General features: G+C 30.5%; 1 protein-coding gene across 5 annotated transcripts in view; it reads right to left on the reverse strand.

The window, feature by feature from the left end:
* Nucleotides 1-12,543, reverse strand: part of LOC114326725 (calcineurin-binding protein cabin-1) — a 262,120-nt gene that overhangs the window by 238,037 nt on the left and 11,540 nt on the right. For all 5 annotated transcript variants that reach the window (XM_050648086.1, XM_050648079.1, XM_050648068.1 and 2 more), the window contains exon 2: nucleotides 4,435-4,668. In XM_050648086.1, coding sequence (XP_050504043.1) covers nucleotides 4,435-4,668 — 234 coding nt within the window. The remainder of the gene's footprint in view (nucleotides 1-4,434; nucleotides 4,669-12,543) is intronic.

Consider the following 12,543-nt stretch of genomic DNA (forward strand, 5'->3'; position numbering starts at 1 on the left):
AAGCCAGCATTTATCAAATTTTTGAACTAATGTTCTGTTAGCTTGATTATCAAGTTAGCAGAACATGCGATAACTTTTAAAAGAAAAGAGCAACAAATTTTTTCTTGGAACATTAAATTTGCATTAAATTTACACTTAATTATTGTATAAAAATAACTGTGTTCTGCTGACTTTGTTCTGCTAACTTGATGGACGTGTATTGGGTATCCCCGTGATAAGCAAAATGTCCTTATTCCCAGAAAGAAATTTTTTTAATTTTTTTTACATTCTTAAAAAATAAGATAATATCGCAATTTTAACCCTCTATCTCCCTTCCCCTAATACCAAAGACCTATTTTTTCTTATTTTGTATATTTTATCAAAAATTATATTTCAGAATTTTTTCGTAAGGTGCGCCTTTGAGTTTTTGGTGATTTTCCCAATTTTATATAGACTTTATAATAGATCAAATCAAGGTTTTTTTATAGATTATACAACAGTATGTCCCTGTAAGTTGTATCCATATGGAAAACTTACTTTTTTATTATTATTTTTTCGAAAAAAAGTTATTCTTCATAAAAAGCATGGTCCAAAACCTAAGATTTAACCATCAAATATAAAATTTTTTGAGTAGGTATTATACGAGGTATGTCAAAAATTTTGAATTTCACTCAAAAGTAAAGTAGCTTTATTTTTCACAATATTGAAAATTGCTATTATGAAAAGTTGTTTGGAATTAAAAACTATATTCTAGTATGCAATTACATCCTTCTAATTGAAAAAACTTTTTTTTTTAAATTATGGATAACCAACATTATTTTCACTTATTTTAATTCAGATAATTTTTTTATTATTAATTTTACGAAAAAAAGTGATTCTTAATAAAAAGTTCTGCATGGTCTAAAACCTAAAATACAACCATCTTATGTCAAATTTTATCAATTTTATACGAGGTATGTCAAAAATTATCAATTCCGCTCAAGAGTAAAATACGTTTATTTTTTACAATATCGAAAATTTTTATTATGAAAAGTTATTTAGAATTAAAACTATGTTTCAGTATGTAATTACATCCTTCTAACTGAAATATTCTGAACTATAAAGGTACTTTACTTTTGATCTAAATTTATCTTTTTTGACGTACCTCGTATAAAATTGATAAAATTTTATATAAGATGGTTGTATTTTAGGTTTTAGACCATCCATAACTTTTTATTAAGAATCACTTTTGTTCGTAAAATTAATAATAAAAGAGTTATCAGAATTAAATTAACTGAAAATAATGTTAGTTATCCATAATTTTTTTTTCAATTAGCAGGATGTAATTGCATATTAGAATATAGTTTTTAATTCCAAACAACTTTTCATAATAGCAATTTTTAATATTGTGAAAAATAAAGCTACTTTATAGACCGGGCAGTATCGTCGCCCCCGCTAGCGAAATTATTCCGATTCGATTTTTTTGCACAAACTTACTCAAAAAGAGGTCCTTATAACATATCCACAGGGTGCCGGCCGGTGCCGTGGTCGAAAAATTGTTTAAACAATTTTTTTTAAACAAATTCACAAAAATAATTTTTTCATTTAAAACAAATTTTTTTTAGATAAATTGGCATATTCTGAGCAAAAAAGGTCTCTTGTCATTTTTTTCTAAAATTGAGTTATTTTCAAAATTTTTGTTGTCGAGTTATATGCGATTAAAAATTTGAAAAATGCGAAAATGGCCATTTTTAAGGCTTAATAACTCGAGTAAACATTATTATTATGAAATTCAAAAAGTGACCAAATCAAGTGTCAAACCCCTTCTTCAAGGTCCTGAAGAGATCTTTGTGATTATTTTATTACAAAGCTGTTATTTTTAATATTAATTATTAACAATTAGCGCTATAGTCCAGGATGTATCCGTCGCCCCCGTTAGTGAAATTATTCCGATTCCATTTTTTTGCAGAAACTTACTCAAAACGAGGTCCTTATAACATATCCACAGGGTGCCGGGCGGTGCCGTGGTCAAAAAATTGTTTAAACAATTTTTTTTAAACAAATTCACAAAAATATTTTTTTTATTGCAAACGATTTTTTTTAGATAATTTGGGTTATTCTGAGCAAAAAAGGTCTCTTGTGATTTTTCTCTAAAATTGATTGTTGTCGAGTTATATGGCCATCTTCTCATTTTTCAAATTATAAATCGCGTATAATTCGACAACAATCAATTTTAGAAAAAAATCACAAGAGACATTTTTTTTTCAGAATATCCCAAATTATCTAAAAAAATTTGTTCGAAGTGAAAAAATTATTTTTGTGAATTTGTTTAAAAAAAATTGTTTAACCAATTTTTCGACCACGTCACCGCCCGGCACCCTGTGGATATGTTATAAGGACCTCGTTTTGAGTAAGTTTCTGCAAAAATATGGAATCGGAATAATTTCACTAACGGAGGGGGACGATACATCCTGGACTATAGCGCTAATTGTTAATAATTAAAAATAACAGCTTTCTAATAAAATAATGACAAAAATCTTTTCAGGACCTTGAAGAAGGGATTTTAACCTTGATTTGGTGACTTTTTGAATTTCATAATAATAATGTTTAATCGAGTTATTAAGCCTTGAAAATGGTCATTTTCGCATTTTTCAAATTTTTAATCGCATATAACTCGACACCAATCAATTTTAGAAAAAAATAACAATAGACCTTTTTTGCTCAGAATAAGCCAATTTATCTAAAAAATTTTTGTTCGAAATGAAAAAATTATTTTTGCGAATTTGTTTAAAAAAAATTGTTTAAACAATTTTTCGACCACGGCACCGCCCGGTAGCCTGTGGATATGTTATAAGGACCTCTTTTTGAGTAAGTTTGTGCAAAAAAATCGAATCGGAATAATTTTGCTAGCGGGGGCGACGATACTGCCCGGTCTATTACTCTTGAGTGAAATTCAAACTTTTTGACATACCTCGTATAACATTCATAAAATTTGATATCTGATGGTTGAATCTTGGGTTTTGGACCATGCAGAACTTTCTATAAAGAATAACTTTTTTTCGTAAAATTAATAATAAAAAAGTTTTCCATATGGATACAACTTACAGGGACAAGGGACATACTGTATATAATTTGAAGTAATGAGTCCTTTAGGGAATTCAAAAATAGTAAAAACACATACAAACCTCCCAAAAACATGTGAGGGTATTTTTGGGGGATTTTAATGTGTTTTTTGCCAAATTTTTTAATGTTTTAAATGACTCAGTTACTTCAAATTATATAACCTAAAAAAACCTTGTTTTGATCTAAAGTCTATAAAATGGGGAAAATCACCAAAAAAACAGTTTTTTGGGTTTTTGTAGGTCGCGCACCTTACGGAAATATCTGACAAAAATCAAAAATATAGTTTTTGATAAAATACACAAAATAAAAAAATATACTTGGAGCCATCTCCAAGAAAAGGTAATAACCTTTTTTGAAAAAAAAACCAATGCATTTCGAGAATATGTGTACACTCAACCTACGAAGAAGGATAAAAATGAGCAAATAAAAAAATAACCAAATTGTACTGCAATGTAAAAAAAACCTAAATTAGAGAGAGACAATTTTCAATGTTGTTCTGAAGCTATTTCCTTGTGGCATGTTTATAATTAACTATTTTGATTGGGAAATAAAAATATTTCCCCATCAAAATAGTTATTTATAAAATTTTTCAAAGTATTTAGTATGACTTTATACAGACCAATAGATTTGGAAACAAATTATGAAGGAAGCCTCATAATTAATAAAATACAGACATTATAATATGTTCAAAATGGTTAACAATCTTGTAACAAAATTTAAAATAGAAGGATGTCATGCTCTGAGCTAAGCAGATGATAAAGTCATAATGGTTAGTGGTAGGCATGACAGTATTATTGCTGATCGAATGTATGATGTCTTAAATATAGTTACTACCTGGTGTTCGAAAGAAGGACTACGGTAAATCCTAATAAAATGACAATTGTTTCATTCCATAATGGAAGGAAATTAACAATTAACAGTGACTAGAATGGGATTCAGAAGAGGCTAAGTAAGCAGAGAAAAGAGATAATAGAATAATATTTTCTATTCTCTCATATTATAATATACATGTAAGGAGGATCACTCTAAAAAGTGTCTTTAGCCCAATTTAGACCCAGTATTTAAACTCAGAGACCTGATGGGACATCTGGAGATTTAATGAATCGGAACAACTCAATTCACAAAGATGCCCGCAGACATTATGGCTGCAAAACAATTTTATATTTTCATTTATAGACAAAATACATCTATTTCGGTTATACACAAAATATTTTTCTGGTCAACACTGTGAAAAGGTCTAGTGTAATTAACACTTTCAACTCTACAATGTATGATATCGTAAATAAATAAATAAATAATAAAAAATAGATAAATAAGCAAACAACTAATAGGAAATAGTATCATAAACTTTACCAGTAAGTATTTTTCCAGAGCCTCATTGACTCTATTCAGTTTTAAGTAGATGTTTCCAATATTCATATGGCATGAGTATTTTAGATTAGACATCGATTTTGGTAGGCCTCCATTGTTTTCCAATAAAGGAATATTTTCTTCTATCAGTTTAGACAATACTGATTCCGCCTCAGAAAAATCTTTTTCATTTTGAAGGCAAAGAGCTTTGTTATACAATTCTAAAGCAATTTCTTCCTGAAAATTAACAAATTATATTCAATATTGTACTTTATATACATGCTGATGAATAAAAAATAAAAAATAGGTACTTATAATAAAAATGAACAGCTTATTTCACAAAGGGACCTGAGTCAGTTTTTTGTAATTTTTTGTTAAGAGTGGATTCATTCACTATGATGGTATACACATCGCTTATGGTAGAAAGGGACCCAATTAATTTTATAACAATAGAGAATCGTATGGCATACTTTTCGTTTACTACAAAAAAGGGATTCATATCCAGACAGTTTTACGCATATTTCTCGAAAGTTAGTTAACATGACTCTAGTCCCTTTCTGAAATAAGCTGTTCAAATTGATTATCAAATTTAGAAGAAAAAAATCTGAATGTTTTTTATTTAATTTGGCATTTCAATAGGTACATCAAAAAGAACATATTTTACAAATTTTTATTTATTTCTATTTTACCAAATTTAGGGGAATCCCCATTTTTAATTTCTCATTCAAATTTCAAAATCTGGACCTCCTAGGTAAACTACATTTTGTCAACATGGTATTGTTTTGAATAAGTTTCTTTAATCAACATATTTTATTAGTTGGATTATACAAATTGGTTATAATATTATCATTCAAATATGGTCATATTGGCTCATATGAATAAAAATGAGAATGTTGCAGTATATACTCCATCTACCCTGATGTACTGTGAATAGAAATTTCACCACATCAAAATATTTTTATTCATATGAAATAGAGCATAAGCTTATACTTTATGCTCATACATACTTATACTTTATGCTCATAACACTTATTGTCCTTCAACTAATTATGGGATATATCAAATTTTTATTAACATTTTATGTGCTCTAAACTTTGTTGCAAACACACTCTAAACACAGTTGCTCGAAATGGCATAGTGTAGTTTACCTCCGAGGTCCAGAAATATTCTAAATCTGTACCTCGGAGGGATATAACACTATGTCCACTTTTATAACTACACAGGAGAGTACTTTCTTCAACAATAGGAACAAATGGAATTTGTGTTCTTTTAAAGGTCACTACCTCCATTAGCAAATGGTTTAGTAGGAGCTAGTTCTTTAATCCTCTATATAAAACGATAAAAGCTGATTATTAGTGTGCAAAAATGTCAAAATTGAAAAAAATAATGGACATAGTGTTGTATCCCTCCGAGGTACAGAAATATTTTTTGTAAATTAATTTATTGTCATGAGGAAAATACAGGAATCCCTATTTCAATTTTAATATCTACTAGGTTGTTCAATAAGTTTTGCGGTTCGATAAGAGAGGGCGTTGCTACCAACCTAAATTTTTTTTGTTATGTTGGTACACTCTTCGTATGAATGTATGTAAAGTTTTATTTCAATTTGTCAATTCATTATTTTTTTAGAAGCTATTGAGTATCGATGTGTCACAGTATTTTTTACAATACAAATAATCAAGTATCGTGCAGTGATTGAATTTTTATTTTTGGAAGGTTTAAAAGCAAAGGAAATTCATGAAAGAATGTTGAAAGTGTATAAGGACTCTTCGCCTTCAATTATGGCAATAGAAAAACGAGTTGCTCAATTTAAACATGGTAGTTCAAGCCTTGAAGACGATCCACGTCAAGGATGCCCAAAAACAGCAACAACACAAGAAGTCATAGAAAAAACACAGGATATGGTATTGGAAACTCGTCAAGTAACTGAAAGTGATTTAGTATAATACCTAGGCATCTTATTGGGTAGTGTAAGCAATATTTTGGCTAAATTATTGGGTTTCAAAAAGCTGTGGTAACAATGGGTGCCGCATTTGCTGACAACAGAACACAAACACATTCGAATGTGACTTTCTCAGCAACATTTAGAATGCGACTTTCTCAGCAACATTTAGGGCATTTTCGAAAGGATAAAGTAGATTTTGTACATCGATTCATCACAATGGATGAAACTTGGTCTATCATCATGATCTTGAATCAAAATAAGAGGTTAAAGAGTGGTAGAATCTGTTTTTTCGGCTCCAAAACGAGTTTGTGTCCAGAAATCAGCCAAGAAGATTTTAGCATCAGTTTTTGGGATGTAAGAGGAATTTTTCTTTGTAGATTACATACAAACTGATAAAACAGTACATTCTGGATATAATTGTAACCTTTTGGATCATTTGAAGCGAAAAAATCATGAAAAATGACCCGGTTTGCAAAAGAAAAAAATCCTTTTTCATCAGGGCAATGTCCCGTGTCATATGAACATTTTACCAATGGCTAAAATCCATGAATTAAAGTTAGAATTGTTGGAGCATCCACAGTATTATTCAGATTTGGCTGCTAGTGACTTCCATTTGTTTTAATACCTAATAGTCCATGTGGTGAGATCGCTCCCGTCTGGAAAAATTTCTGATTAGGTTTCTTTGTGGATTCCTATTCAAAAATGTCCCCTTTAAACAAATCTGAAGGTGCCGGGCGGAATTCTTGGGCAGAAATTGTTTAAACAATTTTTTTAAACAAATACAAAAGATCACCTTTTTTTGCTCTGTAACATGTATTTTTAGGGTTTTTGGGTCATTTTAAACAAGAAAGGTATCTTGTAATTTTTCTTAAAAATTGATAGTTTTCGAGTTATAGGCGATATAAAATCTGAAAAATGCGAAAATACTCATTTTTGAGGCTTAAAAACTCATATTTAAATTAGTATTTTTGAGGTTTCCAGATACTTAAATTAAATATTAAACATTCAGCTTCAAAATTCTGAAGAGTGATCGCGTCTAACCTTAATATATACCGTTGTTTACTAATTGTTAAATATGCGTGTTTATCCGACTTTTTTGCCGGAGCGGCGAGCTCTATTTCAAAAATCTTCTATTTTCCTCCGAAAAATATTTTTTCTAGATTCTTTGGGATATTCTAAATAAAATAAGTTTCTTGACATTTTTCTCAAAAGTTAATAGTTTTAAAGTTATAAGCGATTTAAATCCGAAAAATGCCAAAAAACGAATTTTTGGATTTTAAATCGCTTATAACTTTAAAACTATTAACTTTTGAGAAAAATGTCAGGAAACTTATTTTATTTAGAATGTCCCAAAGAATCTAGAAAAAATATTTTTCGGAGGAAAATTGGAGATTTTTGAAATAGAGCGCGCCGCACCGGCAAAAAAATCAGATAGACATGCATATTTAACAATGGTTTAAGTTAAGGTTAGACGCAATCACTCTTCAGAATATTGAAGCTGAATGTTCAAACTTCAATTTAAGTATCTGGCAACCTCAAAAATACTAATTTAAATATGAGTTTTTAGGCCTCGAAAATGCGTATTTTCGCATTTTTCAGATGTTAAATCGCCTATAACTCGAAAACTATCAATTAAAAAAAAAATTACAAGACACATTTTTTGTTTAGAATGACCCAAAAAACCTAAAAATATATGTTCCAGTGCAAACAAACGTTATCTTTTGTATTTGTTTAAAAAAATTGTTTAAACAATTTCTGCCCAAAAATTTCGCCCGGCACCCTTCAGATTTGTTTAAAGGGGACATTTTTGAATAGGAATCCACAAAGAAACCGAATCAGAAATTTTTCCAGACGGGAGCGGTCTCACCACATGGACTATAAAAAAATTTATGCGTGGAAAGCGTTTTTCATCAAATTATGAGTATATAACAGCTGTGGAAGCATATTTTGCAGCCCTTCCTGATTTTCCCTTTATTGATGGAATTTATAAATTAAAATCTCCTTGGAACAAGTGTATTGATGTTCAGGAAGACTATACTGAATAATAAAGTGTATTTCAAGTCATACTATTGTGTTTTTCTTATCGAACCGCAAAACTTATTGAACAACCTAATACATAATTATTTGGTATTTCGAGAGAGCTTTTTCTTGAATCACGTTCATCTATCATAACTTTTAATTTCTCTGGATAGTAAGATGCAGCCCTCTTTATCAGCATCCTGCTATTTCTGCGCTACCTACAATGCTATTCCAATTACAGCAACTTTTTAATTGACTGAATCCATATTACTAGTTTTAAACTCTTTATGGTTAGTTATCTTCACAGCATCTTCTTTCAATCTCTCAAAAATCAGATTAGCATGGGATCAAACTGTGTTTTGATCAATATGATGAGCAGGGCCCCCGTAAGAACTACTGGCGCCTGTGTACAAAATAGGATTTTGGCGCCCCTTAAGGCATTTTGATAATGTTTTTTATTTATTTTTTTGAAGGTAGGTGGGTAGGTGCTTTAAATAAAGCAAAATAGGTACAAATAACACCATAGCAAACCTTAATTGAATACGGTTTAAGGGGCTTTATTGAATAAATTCTGCTAGACCATCTTAGTTTAAACTTAACCCGAGAACATTTTTTCTCACCCCACTCACAACATCCCACCTTTTTGTGGATGACGAACTCAGAGTACCGGGATTTTCAAATTTTGTATATTTAGACGGGTCTGTATCTTCGCCCCCGTTAGCGAAATTATTCCGATTCGATTTTTTGCACAAACTTACTCAAAAAGATGTCCCTTATAATAAATACAAAGGGTGCCAGGAGGTGCTGTGGTCCAAAAGTTGTTTAAACAATTTTTTTTTAAACAAATTCACAAACAAATTTTTCATTTCGAACAATTTTTTTTAGATAACTTGTACCAAAAAAAAGTTGATTAATAGTAAGCTAAAAATTTGTTAATAGCTTAACGGTCGGACAAACTTTGATGTACGGGAACACTGGAACAGGGGATTTTTTAATTGTGGAACAGGTTAAAAAGTTGGAACGTCAAACTATGAAAACGACTCATCAATTTTGTCGGACAGAACTTCCAATTGATTTGTTGCCCTTTCATTAAACTCTCATGCAAAAATCAGACTGCTATTTATCACCAACATAATTCCTGTCATTTAACATGTTCTACGTGTCGGACTTATTAAAAAGCCAAGTTTGTGATAAATACCAGTCTGATTTTTGCATGAGAATTTAATGAATGCGTAACAAATCAATTGGAAGTTCTGTCCGACAAAATACATGTGACGTTTTCGTAGTCTGATGTTTAAAATTTTTAACCTGTTCCACATTTTAAACTTTCCCTGCTCCAGTGTTCCCATACATCAAAGTTTATCCGACTAGACACCGTTAAACTATTAACAAATTTTCAGCTTTAATCACCTTTTTTTGGTACGCGGGATCCAGGTCTATTGGGTCATTCTGAATAAAAAAGTCCCTTGTCATTGTTCTCTAAAATTGATTGTTGTCGAGTTATACACGATTTAAGATTTGAAAAATTCGAAAATAGCTATATAACTCGAAAACAATCAATTTTAAAGAAAAATCACAAGAGACCTTTTTTGCTCAAAATGACCCAAATTATCTAAAAAGAATTGTTTAAAGTGAAAAAATTATTTTGGTGAATTTGTTTAAAAAAATTGTTTATCGACCAAGGTACCGCCCGGAACCCTCAAAATTTGTTATAAGGACGTCTTTTTGTGTAAGTTTTTGCAAAAAAATATAAACGAAATAATTTAGCTAACGTGGGCAACGGTAGAGCCTGGATTATAGCGCTAATTGTTAATAATTAAAAACGACAGCTTTGTAATAAAATAATGACAAAAACTTCTTCAGGATCTTCATGGAGGGGTTTTATACTTTGATTTGACTTTATAATTCACTTTTTGACTTTCATAATTATTTTAACTATTTAGAATGGGAAATAAGCCACGATATTATTAAAAAATGATTTTTTATTAACGTTTCGACGCCCAAATCGGGTGCCGTTGTCAAAATACAAAATATTTTGTATTTTGACAACGGCACCCGATTTGGGCGTCGAAACGTTAATAAAAATCATTTTTTAATAATATTGTGGCTTATTTCCCATTCTAAGTAGTTAAAATTGTAAAAATTCCACAAGAAAATAGCTTCAGAACAACATTTCATAATTATAATTTTTAATCGAGTTATTAAGCCTTGAAAATGGCCATTTTCGCATTTTTTTAATTTTAAATCGCGTATAATAACTCGATAACAACATTTTAGTGAAAAATGACAAGAGATCATTTTTACGCAGAATGACCCAAGTGATCTAAAAAAATTGTTCGAAATGAAAACATTATTTTTGTGAATTTGTTTTAAAAAAATTTTTTACCAATTTTTCAATCACGGCAATGCCTGGCACCCTGTGGATTTGTTATAAGGACATCTTTTTGAGTAAGTTTGTACAAAAAATCGAATCGGAATAATTTCGCTAACGGCGGCGACGATACAGCTCGGTCTAGTTAGTTATTTGATAGGTATGCGATTTTTAAATCTTGTAGATTCATTATTTGAGCACCACATAATCGTCCGCTTATCGATGAGATATAATTACCGTCCACACACTATTGCTCAAACAATGTAAAACCTACATGTCTGGAATTTTTCCACGAAATCAGGGTATAGTTAGGTATTTGTTATCTACAGAATGGGTGTTTGTTATTTTTATAGAGGGATTTTTTTATTTTATATTTATAGAAAGACTAATATAATGCCATCCAAACAAAGAAAAACTGAACTATTTACCTATTTAGTTTCTCAACTTTTATGTTAAAATTAATTTTTGCTTTTTGCTTTTTTGTAAATATTTTTGCAATTTTTGACCCTGTGTTTTGGCGTCCCTAAAGGCTGGCGCCCGTGTGCATTGCACAATTTGCACATATGGTAGCGGGGGCCCTGATGATGAGTTTTCACATTTTACTATTATCACATCATAATTTTAACATTATTTCTAATTCAGAGATAACACTGTGACATTTACCAACAATGTTTGAATTTAAAGAGTGTACACTTTTCTTCACAGCTTTGACAATGTTTTCTATGCCCTTTATAATTCCCCTGACCATCGATTCTGACATATCAAACTTCTTTACTAATTCACAAAAGGACATCGCACACATCTTATGGAAAATATAATGTCACTCAAATTCAATAAAATTTATACGAATAGATTCGTTTTAAATTAACTGTCAATTCTTATCATTGCGCCAACTCTTAATTATGATTAATTACGGCGCAAATTGCAATTAAAGTTTATCGAAATCACATTTTGGGAGTCTATAAACGTGTCAGTTATAATCACTATTGCTCTGGGTGCTATTCAAAACAGCTTAAACCCCGCTGGGCCTAAGCGGATTAGTGAAACTATTATAATAAGATGCTTAAGAGCTCGAGAAGATTTATGAACTAACTATAATTTGGGTATTTTAAAATATTTTCTCTCTCTCTAACTTATGTACCTACCCATTTGATTTCAGATTGATTTATATCAATTTCTGCTCTTATTATTGAAAATTAAGAGTTGGCGCAATGATAAGAATTGATCGTTAAATTGAAACGAATATATTCATTTAAATTTTATTGAATTTGAGTGACATTATATTTTCCATAAGATGTGTGCGATGTCCTTTAATTTGGGGGTCTTGAATTATGTTAAGTTTACATTCCAAAGACAAAGTTTTTCTTTCCTTTTTTGATACAGGAGAATCAGTTTGTTTGGATGATATTAGTAGTATTTCAATTCTTCATAATATAAAACAAAAAATCCGAGTATATTCGCGATAAGGCCCAGTCCTGCGACAAGACATTGGCTGAGTAATAGTGCTTGGGGCGGTAAGTCTATAACTGATAATCAAGAGATTGTGTGCTACTTAAAAGACCAATCAATGTCTATGACATCGAAAAACGAACACTGTGAAAAAAAAACTTGATCAACAAGAACATTAACTTAATATGTTATTATACTCGAGCTGTTTAAAAGATGGAATCCAAGGCCACGTGATTACTCATTGCAAGCATCGACAGGTTGTTTGAAGTCAGACCTTCTAAGAACTGTTTACACCCTCATTATTTGTGTCTTGCACTTCGGCTGGTGA

Source organism: Diabrotica virgifera, chromosome 1, assembly GCF_917563875.1.
Source record: "Diabrotica virgifera virgifera chromosome 1, PGI_DIABVI_V3a".
NCBI classification, from domain to species: Eukaryota; Metazoa; Arthropoda; class Insecta; order Coleoptera; family Chrysomelidae; genus Diabrotica; species Diabrotica virgifera.